The sequence below is a fragment of the Vanellus vanellus genome (assembly GCF_965231255.1).
Source record: "Vanellus vanellus genome assembly, chromosome: 7".
NCBI classification, from domain to species: Eukaryota; Metazoa; Chordata; class Aves; order Charadriiformes; family Charadriidae; genus Vanellus; species Vanellus vanellus.
This window is the reverse complement of record NC_138912.1, coordinates 13817611-13830285: the sequence shown is the minus strand read 5'-3', so window position 1 is coordinate 13830285 and position 12675 is coordinate 13817611. Positions and strand designations below refer to the sequence as shown.

Genomic DNA, 12675 nt, shown 5'->3' with positions numbered 1-12675 from the left:
TATTACGTGTAAATAGAGCTAGTACTAGCTCTATTTTAGTATTAAAGAGCTAAACCGGAACACAACTAAGTTGTTTCAGACTTGAAGCACCTCCGACTGCTGAGTGTTCAAAGGGGGAAGGTTGGTTCAACCCATTTAAGGAAAGAACCAGCTTGCAACATTTAGGAATTGTGCTTAAAAGATGCACAGAAGCAAACGTGTTGGAGGCACATCAGTGATAAAACAAGCTTTTGACTTCATGGGTTCTGCTACTTGGAAGCCTGAAACCAGCCATCTGGTTTTGTGGCATGGCCCTTTAAGTGTCATTCTGGACTCCATTAAGCAGCAAGGAAGCCAGTGGAGCTGGATACAGACTGTTTAGCTTCTGCAGCCACTAGAGCGGGAGCCGTGAGGCACTGGGCACAGTGGCACTCTTCACTCTGATGCCAGAAGGGTGACTTGGGCCAGTTCTCTGCCGGACAGACAAGGGGCAGAGGATTGGTCTTGGGCAGAACGACAAAGCTGCAGGTGCTGGAGGCTTGCTGAACTGAGAAAATCGGAAAATTGCTGGAGCTAATTACTGGGACGGGTGCTGAATTGCTACATGTTCTCTAATCATCTGTTTACTAAAACCCATTATTAGAGAGGAGGGCAGGGGCCATGAATTCTCATCTTAACAAGATCATAGGTATGTCCAGGTAGGCTTTTAGTGAGGTTCTTTCCTTGTCCACCTGATAAGGACTGTGTTTGCTCTGTCCATATGATAGAGGCTGTGTAGGGTCAGGAGCCAGGCTCTCCCCACTGGTTGGATGGGGTGGGTGGGCTTTTCATGCAGGCCTCCTAAAGCAAGCTGGTCCCGACCACTCTTCAGGCGTGGGATCCTGTACTAGGTAGCTGTTGATTTGTTCTGGTAGGAAAAATCTTGTTTGTTAGGAGAACCAGAGTACGAAAAACGTGGAGAAACAAGTGGGGCAAAGTGAGGTTTCAAACATGCCCACAAATGAGGAGGAGGAAGCTACAGAAAACCCTCTGTGACGAAGCAGCCCTTTTCCCCAGTCACGAATGGGTAATGCCACCCCCAGATCATCTGCTCCTCCGGGTGGGATTTGCTAGTGTAGGGGCCTGAATCTGTCTTTGTAACTCAGAAAAATTAAATGCCTGGCACAAAGTAGGGTGGGGGTGACTGAGGACTCAAGATGCCAGTTTAGGTACGTTTTTATCTAGACGTGAGTTCAGCTGTTACAATTCTGTGCCACATTTAAATCTCCATCTCCAAGTCAAAAATCAACCTACTTAAATACAACTGCTGTTGATGGGTTTAACTTGGATTCTTCTGTTGGATTTCTCTGAAAAGAGAATCTGTGCTGAGTGTGCTGCTGAGATCAGAGTCCTCTCGGGTGGATATCATTTGCAGTCCCACACTGGCACACGAGAGCAGAGCCTGCCCCCAAAGTCCATCTTCAGGGGCGCAGCACAGCTGCCCGGGTGCGTAGGGTCAATTGATGCAGAGACAGACCCTGCCTCAAAGGACTCAAGTTTTCTTCTCTTTTCCGCTGGCCACCCTGAATGAAACACAAAAGCTTGAGGTTTAAAGGTAACAATGTTCAAGCTGGAACTTTGAGCACCCGTTCACACAGTCATTTCTTTCCCAGAGCTCTAATAACCACATAAACTCTTTTTGTCTCCTCTTTTCTCCAGGTCAACAGACTATGGCACTACCTATGAAAAGCTAAATGACAAAGTAGGCCTGAAGACTGTGCTGAGCTACCTTTATGTCAGTCCCACTAACAAGAGGAAGGTAAGGGAGAGCCATCGAGCTGGTAGCTATAGAAACAAAATTACGGCATTCTGTTCATTCTGAGAGGAATTATGATCCTAAAGTGAAATCCGTTGGTAATTCACAAGAGTTTGAATTTGTGGTCTCAGTTGCGCTAGTGCAATTCCATGGAATCCGGTAGAATTATGCCTGTTTTTTGTGATAGGGATGGAGGCCTTAATCTCCTGCTGAATGTGTTAGAGAAATAAAAGGGTTGCTGTTCTTTGCTTCTGACTGTTAACACCTTTAAAGAAGCTGAACTCGCACAAACGTTTCTGGGACTCTTGCTTACGCTGGCTTCGGCTAATACACCTCTCTCTGCCTTCTCTGTTTCATTATTAGAAATACCGAGTAAAAGGCATTTATTTCTGTATTTGACTCTTCTCCCCTTTATGCTTCCCCTAGTTAGAAGTTGGAGATAAAGATGTAAATGACATTTTCATTGGTTACATCATGTAAGGGGGCTGAAAGCAGAATATGCCTGGGCGAGTGGGTGGGGGACCTAAGATTTGATTTGAACGCGTAGGAGAGAAGATGAGGTCAGAGCTTTCAAACCCCCGGCTCACGCTGCTCACGTGATGCGATTAGGGCTGCAGCTGGCTCACGGAGCGCAGCCCAGGAGTTACTATTCAGTGCCTTTTTGGTTTAAAATTATTGCCTGTGTTGATTCAAGGGAGATAGTGGGACAAAGATGCTTTCAGCTACCCACAGAAATCAATGTGGGAGGGCTGCAGCGCGTAGCTAATTGCTGGCAGTGGAGTTGTGTTTGGATGGGGTGCAGCATATTTGGCTTGATCACTTCCAACCTGCCCATCTCCTGTCTCCATCGATAGGTTTCCAAACTAGTATTTTGCTGCTTGTACTGTTCTTATTACTGTTATTGTGTTTTCCATCACTGGTCAGTCTACAGAGGTTTTGGGATTGATGGTTATTTTGGTGCGTGCAACCTTAAGGCAGTCATAGCTCTGATTACTATCAGCAACAATATGCGTGTGTTTGGATGTATAGAGGAGAGGAAGAATGCAGTGAGCAGGGGTCAGCTTATATTTTTTTCTGATGCAGAAGCTGAATTATTGTGACAACTAGCTTGACTTCATTTTTCTGAGCAAAATGAAATGAAGATGTTTTGTAATGCGCTCTCCTGGCCTTCGCACCCTTCCCGTATCCATTGTGGTGGGCAGTGAAGGGTTAATTCTTCTTTATTCTGTTTCCAAAGCAACTCTGCCCACCTAAAATCAAAGGCAATATGCTCAGTTACAAATCCTACGTCACTGGTGTAAAGTCTCCCTCACAAATTGGAGTACTAGGATATATGATTATCTTCTAGCAATTTCTAAAGCTATCGAACTTTACAGATTAGCAGTTGTTTCTCTCCTTTTTTTTTATTAATAACACCTCCATGCAGACCTATCTTTACCTGCTGTTTTCTTATTTCAGATGACGTATTTTTTAAGCTTTTTTGGGGGGTCTTATGTCTTAAGGAAATGATTTCTGGACCTGCCTGTCATCCTTCTCCTCCCTTCCGAAAAATCTTTTGAAATGGAGAGACGAGCTGTAAGGAAAACCCGTAGGAAACCAGCTTTAGTGCTGGCTTCTGTGGGAACAGCTTGTTTTCATTCTTTCTGCCTCTGCTAACTATACGGGCACTGTTACTGTGCATGGTTAAACAGCCGGTGTATCTGAACCCAGAGCTGACTCTGCTTTGTTGACTGTCAAAGCAATTCCAAACATCCGTGCAGCATTTGAAAGCGCCTGGAGGAGGTGTCACTGGATTAGAGTATCTGGGATTTGTCAAATTCAGTATCAGGTTTTTTGTCCGACCACCCCTTACAGATTCATGAGGTTGTGCACTGCAAAAGATGCACTTGGGTTGTAATCTTCTCCAAGTCTCTCTGGGTGAATGTTGTTACAGTGGCCTGCAGAGTAAGCATCAGGTTTTTGATGAGCTCCTGAGGACAACCACCAATACTGAATCACGAAGCAGTAGGTGAGATGAATCAATTGCCCCCCAGTAGAGAAAGTCCCGATCCCTCGTGTTTCACCTCTTGCAGCACAAATGCTGGATAGTCGAACACAACGCAGTGATCTCTTGTGAGCCTCAAAAACAGGTCGTTGAGGCAATAAACAGGGAGAGAGGTACCAAAAGCAACACGTGCACAGGGCCTGGGCACACACAGTGAATTGTGCAGACCCTTTCCAGGCAAGATACTTTCTCCTGCGGCATTAGGTCCCCGGTAGTGATTGGACCCTGCGTGCCTCGCAAGCTCCTGTTGATTTTTGATGGGTTTGCACACTGTTGCTAGCCCTGTCCGCTCATTAGCGCTGAGAGGATTAGCAGTTACTTGGAGGAGGGGAAAAGCTTTCCATACATTCATTTCTAATTGATTTACTAGTGAGAAGGATAATTACCTCTCAGCTACCCTGCAGAACTACAGTGGGAATTACCTGTCAAATTTCTTTGAAGACCCAAAATGCCTCTCTTCAGCTGTTAAATAGGAATTATGCATTCAGCCAAATGCCAGTTATATAAACATCATTTACCTGAATTGTGGCATAACCCTAGGCTCAATTATGAGGCAAGAGGCTTTAAATGCTGGCTTTTTCCTTTCTTCTTTTAAAAGAAAAGCTTTTTGTTTCTACTTTTTTGAAAAATTTTGGTGGAAATATTTTAAGTTTTCTAGAAGAAATATTGAGCTTAATGTAGGAACGATTTGGTGAAATTCTGGAACATGTACTACAAGTGGAGGTCAGGCTTGATGACCTAATGGCTCTTAAGGCCTTAAAGTATTTAATTCTCCTTGATTTTCTTTTTCTGCCCCCAACAAAATTAATTTCTGAGCATCTGCGATGTAACATTGATGGCAAAAGCAAGTCCCTGGTTAGCTTCATGTATCATTGACCTTCCTCTTTTAAGCTAAAAACTCTTGTTTCAGTTTGGGTTATATATTTAGTCAATTTTATTCATTTCATGTTCTCTTTAGGCTTCCTCCTAAGTTGCTCCTGTGTGTGTCTCCCGTCCCTAATCGGAGAGTTCCAGCAGGGTGTTGAATATTACCCCTGTCTGTATTTGGTGTCTTGCCGAGTATTGAAATGTCTTTCCTGACACAGCAGACTGGAAAACGCTGGAGCAGCCTGGAAGCAGCTGGCCCCTCAGTCCTGCCCTTTGCTCCTGAAACACATCAGCCACTGGTATTTACCAGTGGGCAAAATCACCATGGAGAGATCATGTCTTCGTGCCTGAAGAGGGAAGAGGTCTCTCTGGTTATCATCTCCCTGGTTATCATGGTGATAAATCCAGGATGGCCTCAGTTTTCCTTGGGCATCTCTTGGCTGTGCTGGTGTTTGGCACTTAGAGGCCAGATATAGTCTGTGGATGTTCTTTAGTTCTACATGTTGCCACTGGGAGATATCAACCCTCCGCGTGCACCGAGTTCACCAAGGCACGGAGCTGTGTAGCCAAGACTGAGCTGAGGTGGCTTTGGCTGTGTCCCCGCGTGGTGCTGGGCAGAGGCAGGGCTGGGTCCCAGAGCGCCTGCTCCCACCTGCAGACCCAACCTGCTGATGGCTGGTTTGGGACCTGAGAGAGGGGGTGTCCATTTCCTAGAAATGGAAAGATATTAGAAGGTATTTGGAAAACGCACTTTGCCATTGTGTAATTTGAGGTTTGCAGTCATAGTTAAATCAGTATAGCAACATGCAGATACCAAAGGAAGTTGCCAAGAATACTTCCCAGCTATGATTCCTTTTGCCTCTCAAGTATCATTGCTGGTGATCAGGGCCAGCTGGGCGATCTGAGAGCACCCACAATTTGAAATGAGACCACCCTGGAGTGCCGACATAAGGAAACAGTCAAGCAGGCTGCAGCCCATTGTGAATCCGTAGCCTCTGGCTGCAGTGGAGCTGGAACGCTTCCTGCGGTGAACCAGGACTACTTCATCTTCCTGTGGAGCAGTTGTGTTGCTAATTCCCTTCTCCTAAGAACTAACAAGCTGAGTTGCAGTGTGCATATAACCTCTGCTGCTGGGAGCTGAAACTGTCAGACTTGTACCTGCTCTCCTGCAGATGCTTGGGCTGCGCCTTCTTTCACATGCACACTAGAGACTTCTATTTGGATCAGGAAAATCTGCATTGAGTTCTCATTAATACAGTGAAATTCCAGGTGCTCATTAGACCTAGCAGGCAGACAACTCTGAAGTCCTGGGGGCTATGGCTTTCTTAGGAGTTGCTGTTTTGAGCCCTGGTGGGAAGCCAAGTGCCTGTGGTTTTGACACTTCTACCACCATGAAGATGCTCTAATAGGCAGAGTGTATTCTGGGGCACATCTTCTCCTTCAGTGCATCTGCCCACCCGCTTGTTTGCCTGAGAGACCACATGAGAAGCATCTGCTTTGCCCGGTTAACACACGGGCTGCAACAAGCCCCATTAGTCTGTGGTGAACTTCAGAAAGGAGAAACTTTCATATTTGTTTAGCCGCATCCCTTCCTTACGCTTGGATGGGATTTAAGGGCAGGTGGTTGAGTGCTCGGAAAAGATGAGATTGCAAAATGCACAGCTTTGGCTTTTCTGCCCTATAGCCTCTTGTCTGTCTTTAGGGATATGGCAAAAGACTGCTTACTCTCTGCTGGGCAGAGATCTCAGTTCCCTGCTGACCTTTAATTTAATGCTGTGTTTTGGGCATTAGTTACATTTTACTAGAGGCAGATTTTCACAGCAGTCTGGGAATTAGAGTTGTTTATTTCTTCCAAAGCACTAAGGGAAAGAAGTCACTTCTATTTTAATAAGAACATTTCTCTTGACTTTTTAAATTCCCATTTTCTTTCTATCCCAATTTTTTTTTTTCTTTTTGGCTGTTGAAAATTTTCTGTTAGAAAATTGGATAATTTCCACAAAAATTTAAGCTTCTGAATCTTTGACTGACTGCGCGCTCTTCAAAATGGCACTGTTTGGAGCTGAAGTGCTGCAAGTTCCTATTTTCTAGCGTGAGTTGGTCTGTTGGGTAAGAACATATCCCAAGAACATTTACTTTCTTCTTCGTTGTCAATAACAGGATTCATTTTAGAATTGATGCCTCACGGGTGCAAAGTCCTTCCAAAGGGTGCAGGCAGAAGATAAGTCCCATATACCTGAAGCACTGCTCCTTTCAGGCACTGAGGTGCCATTTTGAATTTCAAGGAATTGTTGTTGAGCCATAGATTTCGCGTATTACTTTTTCCATGAAATGTTCTGTGAAGAGTGCGTATTCTTGGTGAAGGTGTTATTTAGTCGAAACCCCAGTTTTCACTATGAAACTTTTATCTCTTCCCGTGGGATTCCTGTGGAGGTTGAGAGGATGGAGTTAAAAAGCATTTAAAAGAAAAGGGAGAGGGGAAAAAGGAAGAGAATGACAACTCTGACAAAATCAAACCAAAAAGCACTTGCCTGTATGTAGTATTGCTCAGATGAGGTGTGGATAAACGGGAGGTCCTGATTGCATTTAAGATCCGGGGTGACAGTTCTGAAGTCTTAGAAATACCTTCCTTCGTGAATTGGCTTTGCAATTCAATCGGATGTAGTCCTCTTTAGCTTTTCTCCCTCACTGTTACCAGCCATCGTTGTTGTAGGCGGTAACTTGAAGAATTAAAAGGTCTGTAGTCTTTTATGCTGACTTTCTGCACAGAAATATCACCCAGGTGCAGTGATTGAAATGAGGATTCCCCCCAGTTTCCCTTATACTGGAACTGAAGCATTAGAGATCGTATTTATAGATAAAGCCTCTGGCTAAGGGATTTGAAGAGTAGTTGCAAACAGCATAAAGCAGAGATAAAGTGACGGTGCTCAGTTAAAGAGCTTTGAGAAAAAGGTTTTGCAGAGTAGTTTCCCAGTTGTCAGAGTCACAATGGAGGGGCAGTCCCAATCACTGAGGCTATAAAAGCCAAAGGCATGCCGCACCTCTCACACCTAGTCACGCCTCTGAACTCGGCCCATCAGAATGAGGAATGTTTAGAGGTATTTGGAGAGTCAGAAGCTCTGAAAGCTGAATCTAATTAGATTTGTTTGTTTCTGTGCAGCTTCTTGGGGATGAAGCGCAGCAACTGTTTATGAGCTGGCAGAGAGTAATGCTGTGTTGCATTTCAGGTTAATGAAGGAAGAAGTTAATTGTGACTGTAATATTAAGATTGCAGAGGAACACATCTACCTGACTGGAAACTAGCTAGTACATTGGGAGTGACGCTTCCTCTTGCAGAAGCTGGAGATCCTAAATCAGCACAAGTCACTTTGACCTCCTCTTTATTTCTACTTGCTCACTTGGAGAGTAACTGAGAGCAAACCCTGTCTTGGTCTCATATATCTCCAAAGGGAATTCCTCAGCTGTGATTGGAGCCTCAGGGAAGAACCATGGTCCAAAGCGATTTTGGTTTTGCCTTCATTTCTTGGTTCATTTGATCCCAAAGGGAATTCCACAGCATTTTGTTTTCTCCTTACTCACCAAATGTGTGGTAGGCTGATGAGGCGGAGGTTCCAGCATGCACCTGATGCTTGCCAACCCGGCCTGAACCGAGCTGCCATCCTTTGCCACAGCTCCCGTTTAGTCATCTGCTGCTTTTTCCTATGATTGCATCCCAAGCTATCGGTGAGGAACTGAGCTCTGGAGTATCCTAAAGCCATTTGGCAGATGGAAGGTTTCTTTGGACCCTTTTTCCTTATTATGCTGTGTGATAAACAGCATGTGCTGCAAACTGGCACTTGCTGATGTGATCTCAGAGAATTTATTTGTAACGCAAAGGGAACGAAGCTGCTAGAGCCACAGGGCAGGAGTGATAGAAGCAGTTGTTCCTACTGTCCTTTATCCCTTATCTTGTCCTTCAGCCCAATGAAATACAGTTACTAAATAGTTCTTGGGTTTGCAGCTGCCATTAACAGGCCCTAAATTATCTGAGCTGGAAATGCACTTGTAACTGTCTCTTCGTGCACCCCTTCTCCAGACCTGTTGAGCTGCGTATAATGTTCCTGAACATTAAAACCCATGCCACTCAGTCCGGAGCCTATGTGGGCAGAATCTGCCCACTGCTGTACAGGAGAGGCTGCAGCTCTAAACCACAGCATCTGGATTAGCTGAGCTCAGATTTGTCTGCTCTGGTTATACCAGTGGGTTGTACAACTGTGACTGTGATCTGGTTAACACGGCAGTGTATTCTGTCTTGTAAATACACTTCAGGGACTGTCACTGTCGGTCTTCAATTTAAATAGGAGAATAAAGATGGCAATGAAGAAGTAATATTTTTCTTTGCTTACTGATGCAGCAAAGATGATTTCCCCAAGGTCACCCACAACATCCGTGGCAGAGTCAGAGGATATGTGACATGACCTGTTTTATCTACAAGGTGCAGTCTTATGAGCTGTTGTGCATGGGATTCTCTCTATTTGTCAGATTAATCCAGCTTGAATTTGTCACCTAGAAAAACGATAATTTTTGTAAATATTTGCAGAACCACGACCTGAAACCGTATGAAAAAGATCTCTTGAGTTACAGATGTGTTGTAACACTTGGAGAAGAGGCCTTTAGGAATTCCTCCTTTTGAAGGGATTTTTGTCTCTCTTGAATTCAGAAAAGCCTTGTTTTCTCTTTCCTATGTAAGATATATAGTTTCCTGATGCTGGATGACTGAGTTTATTAGTGTTTTAAACTTGGTTCAACATCAATGAATGTAAGATGTTGAGATGTAAAGGCAAAATATGAGTGTTATTAGAATACTCTCAAATATAGGGTCTTCTCCAGTATGCCCAAATAGACTGGGAGTTTTGGTCTTGTGGTGTGGTGTTTGGTTGTTTTTTTTTTTTTTTAATTATTATTATTACTATATTTGGGGATTGTGCCTCCTTGTGGATCTTTGTAGTCAAGGGGCTCCTGTGAGAGAGTGCTCTGCCCTGCTGCAGCCTGGGACTGTGGGGTCTGCCATGTCAGCTGCCCCTCTGGGACCTGACCCGACCTGTAGACTCCTGTACTTAAAGAAAGAACGAACTACTATCTGTTTGTTTGCACGTTTTAATTTTACTACTCTGACTTGACAGAAGTCATAGAGATAAATGGAGGTTGCATAGCACCTGTGGTCTGGGATGTGACCATTTGTCAGCACGGAATTGGGACCCAAGCTTATGAGACATCCTTAACAGAAGGTTTACGTCGTCTTAAACAGGAACAATCTGATCATTGTACTCCGGGGAAGGCTGTCCCTCGGTATGCATGAACACGAAAACTGGAGATTCTCGGGGCTTTTTCAGTTACTTCTCTGAAAAAGCAGATACATTAAAAAAATAAACCAACAAACCCCAGACCCCAGTGAACCTCACCCACTACTCATCAGCCGTTTCTAAAAATAAACGCAATTGAGATAATAAACAAAATGCTCACATATGGCATTATTTAATGTGGGAGGAGGGGAGAGGATTAGAAGAGAGATGGGTATCTGCTTCTGTTTATACCTATCTTAAAGATACTACACTGAAAGCCATTGTTTCAGTGTTCATGAAGAAAAAAACTTCATATATTATGAAATTTGAGAACTAGGCTTGTCTGTGTGTGCCTTTATGCATCTGCATTTCATGCCTTTGTACTTACGCATTCCAAGAGCTTTCACTTGCATTTTTCATAGGTTTCTGAACTCATTTAATGCACGTTTGGTTAAGTGCTGAGGTAAGTATTGAAAGCAAATGGAAACCTAATGCAGGATTTAATTAATAAAGATAGGGAATAAAATGAGGACTGTCTAAGTTGGCTTTATGAAAAATGTTGTGTTAAATAAATGTCACTTTAGTCTTCACAGATTTTGCAAGTCTGGCTGATAAAAGTAAGCATGTAGACACAAGATGTATAAATAAAATAAAAAGAAGCAGTCAGACACCTGCTATGTCGTTTGTCCACCAAGGACTGGAACTATGATCCTGAAATCCCTCCTTAGATGCTGCCTGGGGCGTTGTGGAAAAAAAAAAGGCCACTTGAATGAAAGCAGGCACAGATTTAGTGGAAGGCAAATCAGAATTCAAACCCTTTGGACTTGACTTACTTACCATGCACGTTTCCCTGAGGTTGCTTTGTGCGCAAGAACTGAGTGGGTGAGCAGTGTGTGTTTGGCACTGTTTGGGATGGTAGATGTAGGTATCTACCGCTTTAAATATACAATTCCCAGCCCCATTATCCTAAAAAAACCCTAAGATTGGTTGAGGAGGGCATCACTGCGCTTCATTGTCTACTGGAGCGGCTGGAGAGTCAGATTGCAAGGGGGAGAGATGGGAGAAACCCAAGCCAATATGTCAGCTTTTTTTTTTTTTTATAGGACTTCCAAATATTTGGAGAAAAAAGGCCAGTTATCAGGTAAGACTCAGACTGGCAGGATACTAGCGCGCATCTATTCCAGGGTGGCCTTGTCTGGCTTGCTAGAAGTCAGCCCCCCTCTCCTGTTGCTCTCTCTGCCTGCTTGACCTTGTATCGCTAGAGTCAGAGCCCCACGGAGCCTGAGGGACTGTACGAGGTCGTAAAGAGAAGAGGGGGGGTAAAGCTGGAAAGCTCACATTCACGTTTAGGTGTGGACTTCGCAGAGTTGGCTGTCAGTATTTAATAAAGAGGCAGTTTGCTCTAATTTAGCCAGCAAGTGCTAAAGGGCAGATCAGAAGTTGTAATATCCCCTAAAATAAAGCTGCAGTTTTGTCACTAAGCGTGGCCGTCGCTTTTGGGAAGTGGGCAGAGCGGACCTGTGTGAGCTTTCAGAGTGCCCTGCCTTGGTTACAGGGACAAAGAGGGACTGTCAGGATGCGTCACCGTGTAAGGGGCTGCCTGTAGTTAACGGCCAGCCTGTTGGCAGGGCGGACACAGCCGCAGGTCCTGATGGAGGGCAGCTTTATGAGACTTCCTTCCTTCCTCCACCCTCCCTACCTCTCTATGAAACATGGCCGTCGCCTTTACTGCTGCTGCTCCAATAATATATTAATTTATGAAGTATGAAAAATGAGGTAGTTTTGAATTAACGAGGAGGGGAATGGTGCTTCACAGACAGCAGGGTAATCAATCAATAACAACGAGTCAGCATGTCCTGTTATTAAAAAGGAGAAAAAATAATAGAGTGGGTGGAGAGCAGCTCTTGGAAAAGGGGCAGGTGGGTCCTTTCAGAGACTGCATAATGCTCTGACCTTGATCTTTAGTGATAAGAGCTGCTTCACCAGGACATAGTTATTTTTCTTTGAGGAAAATCCTTCCAACCCCAACCCCCAAACCCGCTAATCTGTGGCAAAATGTCTTTTTATTTCATTCTTTGTCCAAGTGAAGAATAGAGAAATTCAGCATTACTAATTGAGTGAATTCTCATTTTTAGTAGAATAAATTAGCAGAGTCTGCAGGGTACATGCTGGCCACAGTTTCTGCAATATATGCACATTTGCCTCTCATAGTGTAAATGCAGTAACTCTGATTTCAGCTCTGATGTGATCAATTCTATGTAAAAAGCACTGCGTATCCTGGAAGCCTTTGCGTGGCTGTGTCAGGAGCAGTTTTTCTTTGCAATGGAGCTTGGCTGGGCTAGATCTTAGAGAAACACTTCAGCACGTCTCAGAGTGCTTGAGGCTTCTTTTTGCAGTAGCCAGAGTTCATTGCCTTTGACCCTATCCATCCCAAAATGCCTTTTTTCATTGTATACAGACAGATGTTGCTGGACTCTGAAAGTAATGATAGGGATTTTCTAAGTGATGCCCAGTTGCAGTTAGAGGAAACTCAGGCTGTAGTTTTCTTATAAATCTGGGAATCAACACGTAGCCCAGTCCTTACGTCCCCGTCTGAGGAGAGATTAGTGCTCCCTTTTGCAGTGGACCCCACAATATTTTAATTTTGTTGCAACAAGTCAGGTTTTCCTTTT

The 12675-nt window shown here is 44.2% G+C and overlaps 1 protein-coding gene across 1 annotated transcript in view; it reads left to right on the top strand.

The window, feature by feature from the left end:
* SORCS3 (sortilin related VPS10 domain containing receptor 3) overlaps positions 1–12675 on the top strand; it is a gene marked incomplete at both ends in the record, with an annotated part of 315923 nt that overhangs the window by 151773 nt on the left and 151475 nt on the right. The window contains one exon of the mRNA XM_082486568.1: positions 1678–1777. Within this exon, the coding sequence (XP_082342694.1) occupies positions 1678–1777 (100 nt within the window). The remainder of the gene's footprint in view (positions 1–1677; positions 1778–12675) is intronic.